We start from the raw sequence: 14,451 nt of genomic DNA, 5'->3' as shown, positions 1-14,451 counted from the left end.
TAGACGCATGGACTAGTACACGTCGGAAGTCGTTAGGGAATTCAGTAGTCCGTGATCTACAGTATCAGTATGTATTGAGAACACAAAATTTCAAGCATTACCTCTCGCCAAGGACAACGCAGTGGCCGACGGGCTTCACTTAACGATCGAGACTAGCGCCGTGGCGTCTGTGTAAAACTGTCAGTGCCGACGGACAAACAACACTGCGTGAAACAACCGCAGAAATCAATTTGGGATGTACAACAAACGTAACTATTAGGACAATGTGGCGAAATTTGGCGTTAACGGTCTACGGCAGCAGACGACTGACGGGAGTGCCTTCCCTAACAGCACATCGCCTGCAGCACCTCTTCTAAGCTCGTGACTACGTTGGTTGGGCCCTAAACATTTCTAAAACCGTGCTCTGGTGATGAGTCCCGATTTCAGTTGGTAAGGGGTGATAGTAGGGTTCGAGTGTGGCGCAGAGCGAACGAAGCCACGAACCCAAGTTGTCAACAAGGTACTGTGCAAGCTGCTGGTGGCTCTAAAATGGTGTGGGCTGTGCTACGTAAGATGGACTGCGTCCTCTGGTTGAACTGAACCGATCATTGACTGGAAATTGTTATGTTCGGCTCCTTGGGGACCATTTGCAACCATTCATGTTCCCAAACAACGATGGAATTTTTATGGATTATAGTGTGCCGTGTCACCTGGCACATTTGCTCGTGGTTGGTGTGAAGAACATTCTGGACAGTTCCAGTGAATGATCTGGCCACCCATATCGACCGATATGAATCCCATCGAACATTTATGGGTCATAATCAAGATGTCAGTTCGAGCACAACTTCTTGCACCGCAACTCTTTCTCATTTATCGTCTGTTATAGAGGCAGCATAGCTCAGTGTATCTGCAGGGGACTGCCAACGACTTGTTGAGTCCATGCCACGTGGAGCTGATGCCCTACGCCGGGCAAAAGGAGGACCGGCACGTATGAGGAGGTATCCCACGATTTTTGTCACCTCAGCGTAATACTACAATCTCGTTTTCTAGAAAGTTTAGATAACGGCGCTATATAAAATGATGCGGCGACACCGCAGGCCAAATCAACTGATTATCTATCATATAACACCACACATTTGCGGAGAGGTTTTCTTATGTGGGTTTCCTGAAACATCAAAAACAATAGTGCCTATGATATTTTTGGATGAGTGTCCCCTTTCGGGGATTTCAGCTGCCTGTTGCAAGTGTTCTCATTTGACGCTACTTCGGCTACATGCTAGTCGATGTAGATGAAATAATGATAAGGACCACTCACTCACTCACTCATTCACACACACACACACACACACACACACACACACACACACACACTAGACGACGAGCTGTTCACTTCTAGAACCTCAAAACAAAAATGATAATAAGTAAACCAATATCAACTGGATTACCAGAACACGAAATGAAAACTTGTATCTGTAATCAGATGTATCTTCGTAACCAGTAAAAAATAACACATTTGCTGCATGGACTATTGCTTTTGATTTAGTCTATCGTGCCACTTCCTAAAATATTTACTTCTGCTCCTGAAACACATCGCATAGATCACTCCTCATACAACCTACGCCGTTGGTTCAATGGATGAAATTGTTTATGTGAATGTCAGTGGGATTAATTATTAACCACTAACTCAGTATCAAAGAGCTTCAAAATGCTGAATTCCTGTGAGCCATGCTGCGGCTCGCGTTGGTGCCGTGTGTAGGTTTCTGCCAGACCGTATCGTTTAGTTGGCATGGCTGCATTGATTGTCTTCTTCTCATGTTCACTGGCGCCACTCGGTTTCGTAAGCGTTTCCTGTCCGCTAGTGGCAACAGCGGCTCTTATCGATATGAAGTTCTGCTGCCTTATCTTTGGGGCGACCTCGTGCTTGCCACGCGGGATTAGCCGAGCGGTCAAGGGCGCTGCAGTCATGGACTGTGCGGCTGGTCCCGGCGGAGTTTCGAGTCCTCCCTCGGGCATGGGTGTGTGTTTGTCCTTAGGATAATTTAGGTCAAATAGTGTGTAAGCTTAGGGACTGATGACCTTAGCTGTTAAGTCCCATAAGATTTCACACACATTTGAACATTTGAACCTCGTGCTTCTTCCTTGAAGTGTGAGTGTGAAGTTCGGTTGGGGACGCAGGAGCAGTGAGGTGCGTGCGGAGCGACAGCACGCCGAGATAACTGGCGGCCTGTACGGACTGTCGGATCGAAGGGCAGTGGTCACGAGGGTGCACGACCTCGTCGAAACCGGATCCTGCGTGTTTAAGTTGAGAGCATTGCAATTCGCGTAAAGAAACCTCAACCATTGTGATACCTCGTAATTCTCCAATGACTTGGGTCCGTGTTCCTGCTCGTAGTGTCACCGAGACGAAAAACAGTGAGTGAAGTACCTGAGGAAGGCGGATCTGCTTAGCCTTCCTGGGCTTCTAATTACTATGTACTATTTTCAGCTTCTTACACTGTTAAGTTCAACCAGCAGTACTTCTCTGTCTTGTGGCCGCTAACGTCCCAGTTACCTGCCCTGAGGGTTAGTGTATGTAACGGCAGAGCACATTTCGTCGCCTTGCTGCCGCTGTCCAGTGAGGCGTGTAACTTTGACAGCTTCTTGATTGTAGTTTTGGTGACGTTCTTCTACCTTAGTGGGAGTCATTCCTTCTTGTTCCGGGCGCTGTAAGCACGGTATCCTGCAGGCGGAGCCCAGACCGCCGGTTCCAGTTTTGGCGTAATTTTACATCTTGCATTTGTTTCGTTGGATGTCAGTTAGGCTCACCAAGATTATCATTAGTCGCTCGTTAGACTGCCACTAGTTCAAGTTACCATCTTGTGATCTGAATGAAACTATTGGCTGCCTTTCTCTTCGCTCGCGAAAGTGTTTGTGGTGGACCCAGTCAGAGGTCGATTCCTGGAGCACCGTCTGTCACTGACCCTTGTGTTTTATTTTATTATTGTATTATTAAGTCACCATCATTTGTCTCACCTGTTTGGTGATCTGTTGTTTGTTTTTGTTAATCAACTTTTGCTACCCTATTCACCGTTTGACAGTATATTTGATAAATTTTTTATAATTTCCATTTGGGCGTTAAAGGCCTTCAGCCGTGATTGTGGTTACTTGCTTTAAAATTCTGATTGCGACCACACTGGCTTGTTTTCAAGAATTAACTTCTGTCTGTATTTTATGTGTGTTTGTTAAATCTTTTTAATAATTGCCATTTTGGGCGTTAAAGGCCTTCAGCCGTGATAGTGGTTACTTGCCTTAAAATTCTGATTGCGACCACATTGGCTTGTCTTCAAAATTATTGGCTGTCTATATTTTATGTATTTGTTGAATTTTAAATAATTGCCATTTTTCGCGTTAAAGGCTTTCAGCCATGATTGTGGTTACATGCCTTAAAATTCTGATTGCGACGACATTGGGTTGTTTTCAAAAATTATTTGCTGACTTTATTTTATGTATGTTTGTTAAATTTTTTAATAATTGCCAATTTGGGCGTTAAAGGCCTTCAGCCGTGATTGTGGTTACTTGCTTTATAAGTCTTATTGCGACCTAATTCGCTTGTTTTCAAAAATTATTTACTAAAATAAGTGAGTGAAATTGCAAAGCAAACCAATAGTAACTGATTCGGTCCCCGTTCTGCTTTCCTTAATTACCAGGTTTCATCCTCTTATCTATATTTTATAGTCATAGGTCTACTGACAGGACAGATTAAATTCTCTAATTATTCGACTACTGCGCCAATTTCTTTATTTGTGTATATACTTTGTCATCTAATAATCTTATTTCACGCAAGTCAACATTCTTTGCCCTTTCTTTGCCCTAGGGATTTAAATATTCATCTAAGTACTTCTCCATGTCTCAGCACACCAAGTAGCAACTTAGCATATGTTGCAAAGAATGCTTTTCTTTGCGTATTATTTTCACATCTCTTGTTTTCGTATCTCATACGACATAATTTATTCGATGTATCTGTAGTACAAACTTTTAACGATCTACTTGTGCAATTGGAATTTCAACATTTCTCACGCACTCGCTATTGCGCAGAGATTCAGAAATTTTTCCATTGGCTCTACGTACGTATTTCGTCGAAGAAGATTTCACTGAAGCGGATATTCAACGTGTACCCCAATCTATTTTCTTGCACTTATTTACATATTAACTTTTTGTATTGTTTTGCTTTCTATTTAGCAGCAAAACTTCACTCGTTTCGAAGGGCATCGCCAACTTTGATGTTTAGCAAGTTGTTGTAAGTCATCCTAACAGCGTTTACCCTTACGAATTTTGTTGGCTTTGAGGTTTATAAACAGATCACTCCAACTGACAGTTTTTTCTTAAAGGTACTAGAATTAATACATATAAACCAACACTGCACATGTTCTCTTCATACTCTTATTCACAATCTTTAATTTCTTTTCACGTTTTCAATTTCTACAAACTTCTGTACGTTATCTCTCCTAATGAACTGAATTATTGAATTCCATTTTAAGTTGGTCACATTCGAGCACTCAACGTGTATGAGTCATTCCAAATTAATATATGTACTCTTATCCAACGACTTATTTAGTTTCTTAGTAAATTGCAAGGAATGTGACGGTAGTAGCAAAAGATACTGATCTTCAAAATAGTTCATTATTCTGACGGAGGAAAGTAAGCTGAAACAACAGTCTGAACGCGGAATAATACCACATGCTAATTTGCGGTTCCGCTCCAACGGCTATTCAACTTTCGTGCGACCCTCTTTCTCAGTTTTTGTCGCATTTTCAAGATGTATTTTTTTGTCTCTTCGGATCGTCATATTGTCTGCGAATCATTTACTCACTATTTTATGTAAAACTGGAACCAGTCTTTACCATTAAGATCTTTCAGCTCGACAAGATGAGGTATCTCCTAATTCCTAAGTATGGCTCACAGAAGCAGCTGAAGTCAATCATAGGTCGGGAGTTGTATTTTCAGTGTATCAGCTAAGACGTAACATGTATACCGATGCTTCGATGCCTAATACTTCTACAACCTTTTAGTGGAAAAAGACCATCTTCAGGCAGCCATCGAATAGGATTGAGACATATAAACGTAATATGACATAAATACGTCTCATAAGCCAGCCATATGTGTTGACTGAACTTCGTTGCGTTGACACATGACCAGCTTCTAGCGTTTACTGCTCCACATCTGCTGGTTAATATGCAGTATATGTAACTGACAACTACATATGCAATACCAAGCGCATTAAATAAATGTCAGTCTGGTATACTGTGTGCTACATGTTGAAATACGCGCATCTAAGTTCTGTATGTAAGGAAAGATAACACAACAAATTTCCTATTCAGAAATCGCACTTCAACGTGTGTTACTTGTGCGTGTTACGTCTCGCTTGCAAAGGAAAAACGCCTGTGGAAATCTGACAGCGGCAGGATCGTGACCTATCCAAACTAAGGCTGATCGTTCCGTGATATTGCTGCTGGCGTTGGTCTGGATCCCACGACTGTCATCGAATATGGAGCGTATTGACTCAAGAGGGCCATGCCGGATCTCAAAGCTCAGAGCGACATATTGTTCGTGCTGGATCACTTATCTTGAGTCAGAGAAAATGACTGTTTCCAGCAAAAAAATTGTCCACACGCACACTGTGACATCTGTAGTACCGCGGGCTGTTATCACGGCGACCTTTGTTATGGTTTCCATTGACGCAGCAGCAAAGACAGGCACACCGACGGGAGTGAAACACAACATCACTGAAGTTAGGGGTGGCACCACATCGCCTTTTCAGACGAGTCCCTGTCGTTTGTACTGCACCACTGCGGGTGAAACGGTGTGTGGGGACTCGAACGACCGTAACCTCACTGCATTCGTCTCCGTACACGGGCCCGGCTCCTGGCGTGATAGTATCGGGTAGGGTATTGCCTGTAGGAGCGAGGTACAGTGGGGCTGTGTGTGCCCCGGGACCGCTACGGCAGCTGTGAAGGTCCTACAGGAACCCTGAAAAGTGACGGCTAATGGGTCTCTGGTGAAGCTACGATAGGCCCTACAAGCCAATAGTGGATTATGATTTCTACTTTCAAAAATAGAACGGGTCTCGGAAGGGACGGATTTAATCGACGACTAACTGGTTATAAACAAGGACTAAGATTTGGAACATTAAATATACAAACATTGACTGGAAAGGTGGAGAAGATGGTAGACATGATGGAAGGAAGGAAGTTAGACCTATTGGGCTTAGCTGAAACGAGATGAAAAGGAGAAGAAAGGAGAGAACTGAGGAAAGGCTACCGACTGTATTGGAGTGGAAATGAGGAGGGAAGGAGGAATGGAATAGCCTTAAGAGATGGATTAAAAGAGGAAGTGAATAAGTGATGGGATGATGAAGGCCGAAATATCACCCAAGGGGACGACCATAGAGGTAATACAGCTGTATGCGCCGTAGATGGGTAGCACTTCTGAGGAGAGGCAAGAGTTTTAAGAGGAAATGCAGAAGCAGATGGGAAGGAAGGATATGGTAGTAATGGGAAATTTCAACGCACACGTTGGAAGAGAAGGCTGCGAAAGTGTGCCTGGACCAGAGGGTTGAGGCTGCCGAAATGAGGAAGGTGAAAGACTATTGGAGTTCTGTCAAACGAATGGCTATATGGTTGGGAACTCTTGGTTTAGGAAAAAGAGAGAGCTACAAGATTACCTGGTACAGTCAAGACATAAAGAGAAAGGCGATAGTTGACTACTTCCTGTACGACAGTGAGATGAATAGGAACCTCATTGACATTAAGATAACGCCGTCAGAGGCCTTGGATAGCGACCACCGTTTGTTGGCAATGAACCTGAGAGGAACTAAGGTTAATAAAGGGACAGAAAACCAGGAAAGACGTATAAGGGTATGGAAGTTGAAGGAGGAAGAAAGCAGGCTACAGTATGTACAAGTAGTAAGGGTATGGAAGTTGAAGGAGGAAGAAAGCAGGCTACAGTATGTACAAATAGTAAAGTAAAGTATTCCAAAGGATGAACCAAAAACGGTAGAAGAGGAATGGGGTGGGTTCAAGGGAACATTAGTAAGTGTGGCAGAAGCAATACGTGGGAGGACTAGCAACAAAAAGAGATGGAAAGGAACACCCTGGTGGAATGATAAAACAAAGGATATAGTACAGAAGAAGAGTAGAGCCTTTGGGTTATAGTTCCAGAAAATAACAGTAGAGACAAAAGAAAAGTATCAGGCAAGCAAGAAAGAAGCAAAAAGAGTGGTGGCGAAGGAAAGAAGAAAGTGTATGGAACAGTGGACCAGAATGATGGAGGAGGATAGTGAAGGTTCAAAAAAAGGGGTTATATGGGACGATTAAAAGTAAGAGGAAGAACGGTACGACAGATTATGCTCAAATGGTGAACAAAAGTGGACAAGATGTAGAGAATAAGGAGGAACTCAAGAATATGTGGAAGGAGTATTTTGAAGAACTCCTGAGCCCGAATGGAGACCTGGATCAGGAGGAACAAGCCGAGGAGAAAAAAGAGGAGGAACAGTAAACAGAAAAGACTTTACATGGGGAGAAATGAAAGAGGCATTGGGCAAGATGAAGGGAGGGTACTCACCAGGTCTGGATGAGCTAAGTGTAGAGATGGTGGGAGCAGCAGGAGAAGCAGGGATACAATGGCTATGTCGAGTAATGAAAATTGTGTGGGGACAGATGATCCCAGAAGACTGGAAGAAGAGTTTAATTGCTCCGATCTTTAAGAAGGGAAATAGAAAAGAGGGCAAGAAATATCGGGGGATAACGTTGATGAGTCATTGTGCAAAGATTTTTTAGAAAATTTTGGAAGCACGAATTCGGGCAAAATTAGAAGGAAGAATGAGAGAAGAGCAACATGGCTTCAGAACAGGAAGGTCCACGGTGGATCGAATTTTTGCTGTAAGACAACTGCAGGAACAGCACTGTGAATATGGAATAGATCTGTTAATGACCTTCCTGGACATTGAAAAAGCGTATGATAGTCTAAGTAGAAGCAAAGTGTGGAAAGCCCTGGGGAACAGAGGAGTAGCAAAACAGATTATTTTGAGGATAAGGGAAATGCACCATAGAAGTGTGAGCTGGGTGAAAGTAATAGGAGAGAAATCAGCTTGGATTGAACAGAAGAATGACTTGAGGCAGGGAAGTGCACTTTCACCATTACTCTTCATTGTAGTGGTGGATGATATAATGAGTACAGTAGTACAAGTAATTGGTGAATGGAATATGAAAGCTATGATGTTTGCAGATGATCTGATGATTTGGGGGAATAAGGAGGAGGACGTAAAAGAGCAGTTGGACGTATGGGAACGAGCAGTACAAGAATATGGAATGAAATTTGGTATAAGTAAGAGTGAGATTATTATCACAACGAGGAAGAAGGAGAGAGGTACAACGGGAATAACGTTGGTGGGGAACGATTGAGGAGAGTGGAGAGTTTCAAGTACCTGGGAAGACTGATACAGGGAGATAGAAAAGACGACAGAGAAATAAACGAGAGGGGGAGAAACGCAGAAGCATTTCGGAAGGGTGTCAGAAGCTTGATATGGAGCAAGGATGTACCCCAAATTAGTAAAAAGGTTATATACCAGTCATAGTATGTCCCAATCCTAACAAACACATCATAAACTTGGGTTATGAAAGGAAGAAAGAAAAGCAAGGTACAAGCCAGTGAGATGTAATACTTGAGAAACAGTATTGGAGTGACAAAGATAGACAGGTTAAGAAATGATAGGATCAGAGAGTTAATGAAAGTAGAACCATTGCATGAGGAGATAGAGAAATCAAGGCTGAGATAGTATGGACACGTTAAGAGAATGGAGGAGAAGACGATACCCAGGAGGATACACGAGATGAAACTGGAAGGAACGAGACCAAGAGGAAGACCGAGAGACGGATGGCTGAATGCGTCCAGAAGAAAGGAGAAGACTGGACCAGGGTGAAGACGGATGAGATGGTGGTAAGACAGAAGACGATGGAGAGGCCTATGTTCCATATAGATCCGGCCAGAGGCTGGAAACTGTCCAAGATGATGATGATGACCTCTCGCCAAGGATAACGCAGTTGCCGACGGCCTTCACTTAACCGATAGCAGCAGCGTTTTCGTAGAGTTGTCAGTGCTAATAGACGGACAACACTGCGGGAAATATCCCCAGCAATTAATGTGGCACAACGACGAACGTAATCGTTAGGACAGTACGGCGAAATTTGGTGTTAATGGGTTATGGCAGCAGACGACGGATACGAGTGTCTTTGCTAACAGCACGACATCGCCTGCAGCGCCTCTCCTGGGCCATAGACAACTAGAAAACTGTGGCCTGGTGAGACGAGTCCCGATTTCCATTGGCATGAGCTGATAGTAGAGTTCGAGCGTGGCGCTGAACCAACGAAGCCACGGTACCGTGCAAGCTGATGGTGGCTTCATAATGGTGTGGGCTGGGGCTGTGTTTATATGGGATGGACTGAGTCCTCTGGTCCAACTGAACCGATCATTAATTGGAAACGGTTATGTTCGGCTACTTGGAGACCGTTTGCTTTCATGGACTTCATGTTCCCAAACAACAATGTCACCGGGCTACAATCGTTCGCGGCTGGTTTGAGGAACATTCTGGACAGTTTCAGCGAATGATTTGGCCACCCAGATCACTCGACATAAATCCCATCGAACGTTAATGAGACATAAAAGAGAGATCAGTTCGTGCACGAGATTCTGTGCCGACAACACTTTCGCAATTATCAACAGATATAGAGGCAGCATTGCTCAATATTTCTGTAGGGGACTTCCAACGACTTGTTGACTTCATGCCCTGCCTAGTTGATGCAATACACCGGGCGAAGGGAAGTCCGATATGACATTAGGACGTAGCCCATGACTTTTGTCACCTCAGTGTAGTTCCATCAAAATCGGCAATATCTAAATATTTACCCCACATTTTGCTTTATTTGGTTTAGCAAGGACACTGGAAGGTATGAAACGATACATTAAAGGGCAGTTTATGTACTATGGCAATTTACTTATTGCAGTCTGGTACACAGCAGAAGACCTTACCCTGTGCAGAAAGACGTCAGATACCGACTCAAAAACGTGAAGTTTTCTTCACTATACTTCTAATCAAATCATTGAATATCGCATGTACGAAACTTATACGAAATGCAATGCCTACATTATTTAACTGACCAAATAAGCCAATAAGCCACTGCCACTATTGGTGAAGGGAAAACCACGCAGCCGTGACAATGAAACGTCAAAAGCAATAAAATTATTCCCCAACACAGAAGGAACCAATTCCGCACTTGCAAGCGGCAAGAGTCTTCAACACATTCGTTTTTGAAACCAAATAATTACATTTGGAAAAATATTAGTGTATTAGAAAGTCGAATGAAGTGTAAGCATGTGCGAATCAGTATACTCCATACAAAATTGTTACATATCAACGAAAGGGTCTGTCATAACCAGAAGGGTCGACAACAGAGATACAGGGAGGTCAGAAACAGTCTGAAAAGCTTCTAAGGGTGTTGCAGGGTAGGCTGTGCCAAGAAATAACTGTTAAGAAAAAAATTCGATATGTTGCGCCGTTTCCGATTTAATTAGCAATGAAGTTAGCCAATCAGGCCGACGCCCCACAAACTCAAGCGGCCCGCCAAATACAATTAGTGTCAATTGTTCCCAAAGCGTAGATGATAGAGCACGAGACGGCTCAGTCTTTGGCTAAGAGTTCGTCCCTTGTCTTTAGCTAAGGGTTCGTCCCATGTCCAATTTCTGTATCGCTCTCTTGTTCGGTTTTAGGAAACCAAACGAAGCACACGTTTGGGGGTATCATCTCTGGCGGTCCGCTTGAATTTGCGCGCACAACGACGTGATTAGCTAATTTCGGATCTAATTAACTCTGAAACGGTGAAGCGCATCGAATTTTTTCTTAACAGTCATTTCTCAGCACATCTCACCATACAACACCATTATAAGCTTTTACTGTTCCTGGCCACCCTGTATATGCCTCTCATGCACGAAACGTGTTTATGTTCTCTTGCTTTCACAGGAGTAAGCCTCAGTTGTATAATAGTCGAAAGTATTTTTTTCGTGAATGGGTTGTAGCTTAGGTCACTGAATCATTAAGATTCGGTTGCTTTTTAAACTTATTTGACGATCATTCTTGTGTCTTGGTCACTTATTAATGCTTGCAACGCACAAATGTAATAACTATTTCGGTAACAAAATAGAAAAATAATTACAAACATTAACCTTACGGCTCGCTTTCTCGCCGTTACGGACGCTGGTATATTCCCAATTGTCCGACAGTAATACATTTCACAGAAGCGAGTGTCGCGACTGTATACAGGGTGTGTTTTTTATCTTAATTAGCCGCATATTTTTCGCACTTGCTGTGATATAATTCGTACAAACAAGCATACCTTTGGCGAGAGGCAGGAGGACCCATTTCAAACAAACTTTTTTTCACAATTACTGAATACATTTGTTTTTATGTTTTTGAGCCAATACATTTTTCTCTAGATAATGCCATTTTGGAACTCATTTTTTCCGTCGATAAAAGCACCATCTACCAAGCACCAGAAATAGCGTCACATAAATAATTTACGTATTCTTTCCCTGGAATCTACGATAAAAATAGGATGTTCCTATTAACAATTTCGAATTTCCCGCCCACCTCCCTCCCTGGGGTGGGGCAGAGGCATCAGCATTGGTGTCGTCAGATGGAATTTTTAAAAATATAGAAAAAGTATTTTTTCGCTTTTTAATCTGATGTGTAATTCTGGAGATATTTATGTGGTTCGACTTCATGCCCACTCGTCTGAGGGTTGTTGCTACAATCAGTCGTGCAGTAAATTTCGCACCTTTTATACTCCTAAATCACTTACAAATTTAACGATATGCTATTCCTGCTATACTGAATACCAACAATAAGTACAATATCGTAATGCGGTAATTTTCGTGATGTAATTTTAAAGGGCAGCGGTGTAAATATTGAATATACCTGTAAGAATGGGTGACTTACTGGTGTCATTTCAATAATCCTTAATCTCAGTACAGTCAAGTATGAACCTAGAAAATGTGAAAGGTTGTGAATGAACAGTAAAACGGGTACATTTTATGTATACGAGCAATACTTGCATGATATGATTTATGTAGTCTGCAATTTAAACGCATAGCATTGGCCGGTTTAGCGGGTTGCCTATGTCTCAGGCTACTGGTGGTGGGGCTACTGTTTCCTACGGTGAGTGTCACGGGTTGTCTGCCTCTTGTTGCAGGCTGCTGGTGACGGAGCCGCAGAGCTCGGTGCCGCCCCGCATCACGGACTCTCGCAGTCACGTGACCGTGCGCCTCCGCGAGCCGGCGGAGCTGCCCTGCGCCGCCCAGGGCTTCCCCCTGCCTACGTACACGTGAGTACCCGCGCCTTGCATAGCTGCCAAGCTGAAGACTAACTCCAGCAAACGTAAACGCTACACAGACTTCCTGGTGCATTAATAGTGTAACAGTAGCTGCTCTGCATAAAAGAGTCCCCACTCAACGATTCTAGGTTAACCTGTATCTTCTCCTTTAGGATAAATATTGACTGCTGCCAGTTGCTAGTAGACTTCCTTCAGTAACCACAAAAGCACTGCATGTGGCAAGAAACACATATTCCCAGTCAGCAGTTCTGCAAGGTTCGCAGGAGAGCTTCTGTAAAGTTTGGAAGGTAGGAGACGAGGTACTGGCAGAAGTAAAGCTGTGAGTACCGGGCTTCCCCCTGCCCACGTACACGTGAGTACCCGCGCCTTGCATAGCTGCCAAGCTGAAGACTAACTCCAGCAAACGTAAACGCTACACAGACTTCCTGGTGCATTAATAGTGTAACAGTAGCTGCTCTGCATAAAAGAGTCCCCACTCAACGATTCTAGGTTAACCTGTATCTTCTCCTTTAGGATAAATATTGACTGCTGCCAGTTGCTAGTAGAATTCCTTCAGTAACCACAAAAGCACTGCATGTGGCAAGAAACACATATTCCCAGTCAGCAGTTCTGCAAGGTTCGCAGGAGAGCTTCTGTAAAGTTTGGAAGGTAGGAGACGAGGTACTGGCAGAAGTAAAGCTGTGAGTACCGGGCGTGAGTCGTGCTTCGGTAGCTCAGTTGGTAGAGCACTTGCCCGCGAAAGGCAAAGGTCCCGAGTTCGAGTCTCGGTCGGGCACACAGTTTTAATCTGCCAGGAAGTTTCAGCAGGGTATTTCTTAGATTGGAACGTACACCGCCTACGATTTACTACTTCTACTGAAATAAGATTTACACTCCAACCTACAGCAATAAATGAACACATTTATAAATATGATATTTTCTGGCCATTAAAAAATAAAACAACTGAAGTTGCCAGGTTCTTGTATCAGGGAAAAATTAAATTTTACAAGAAAATAAACAAAGTAGAAGGAACTAAGCGTCCTGAAAGTTTAGCATCTATCACGACATGTAATCAATGGCACTTGATAATACACTCTTAGACAAAAAAAGGAACCATCCAAATACGACGGACATCGGGTAGGATGATGTACATGTACAGACAAACAAATTAATACAATTTCAAAGAAATTGGGTGATTTTGTCAAGAGAGAGTGCTTCACAAATTGAGCGAGTTCATGTTGATCCATCTCTGATCCCTGTTCAAGCAGTTGTTCGGTTTGGCATTGATTGATAGATACGCTGGATGTCCTCCTGAGGGGTATCGTGCCAAATTCTGTGCAACTGGCAGGTTATATCGTCCAAATCCCGAGATGGTTGTAGGTCTCTGTCGATAATGCTCCAAGCATTCTCATTTTGGGAAGACATCCGCAGAACTTGCTGGTCAAGGTTGGGCTTGACGAGAACGAAGACAAGTATTGAAACCCCCGACGTGTGCGGGAGGGAATTATCTTTCTGAAATGTTAATCCATGATATCTTGCCTTGAAGGGCAACAAAACGGCTCGTACAATATCTTCGACGTAACCCTTTACTGTCGGCGTGCTTCGGGTGATAACTGAAGGGGTCTGCTAAGAAAAGAAATGGCACCCAAGTCCGTCAGTCCTGGCTGTCGGGCCTTTTGGAGGGCGACAGTCAGATTGGTATCCACCCACTATCTCGGCGTCTCTAGACTGATTAGAGTAGAATTGTCTTCACTTATGAGTCCCCGCTTCAATCTGAGCCCTGATGACCATCGAAAACATGTCTGGAGATGCCCCGAACAGCAGTGTGTTACCAAGTTCGAAGCGAGACTCATCTCTGAAGACAATTCTGATCCGGTCAGTCTGATTCCAAGTCGAAGACGTATCTGGAGGCGCCCCGATAGTAGTGGGATACCAATCTTACTGTAGCCTGCCATACGGCTTACAAACACGGATGATGGCTTGGGTGCCGTCTCTTTTTATAGCCTCTTTGTTCATCTTCCTCCACACCCTTGCAACGATATTCTACGCCCGTTTTGTTGCCCTTCATTGCAAG

At 43.5% G+C, this 14,451-nt stretch overlaps 1 protein-coding gene across 1 annotated transcript in view; it reads left to right on the top strand.

Annotated features, from left to right (window-relative positions):
• LOC124594066 overlaps positions 1–12,393 on the top strand; it is a 160,289-nt gene extending 147,896 nt beyond the window's left edge. The window contains exon 5 of the mRNA XM_047132416.1: positions 12,258–12,393. Coding sequence (XP_046988372.1) covers positions 12,258–12,393 — 136 coding nt within the window. The remainder of the gene's footprint in view (positions 1–12,257) is intronic.
• Positions 12,394–14,451: the final 2,058 nt, after the last annotated feature.

This window comes from Schistocerca americana, chromosome 2 (genome assembly GCF_021461395.2).
Source record: "Schistocerca americana isolate TAMUIC-IGC-003095 chromosome 2, iqSchAmer2.1, whole genome shotgun sequence".
Classification (NCBI taxonomy): Eukaryota; Metazoa; Arthropoda; class Insecta; order Orthoptera; family Acrididae; genus Schistocerca; species Schistocerca americana.
Note: the sequence above shows the minus strand (reverse complement) of the source record. Positions and strands in the feature narration are given on the sequence as shown.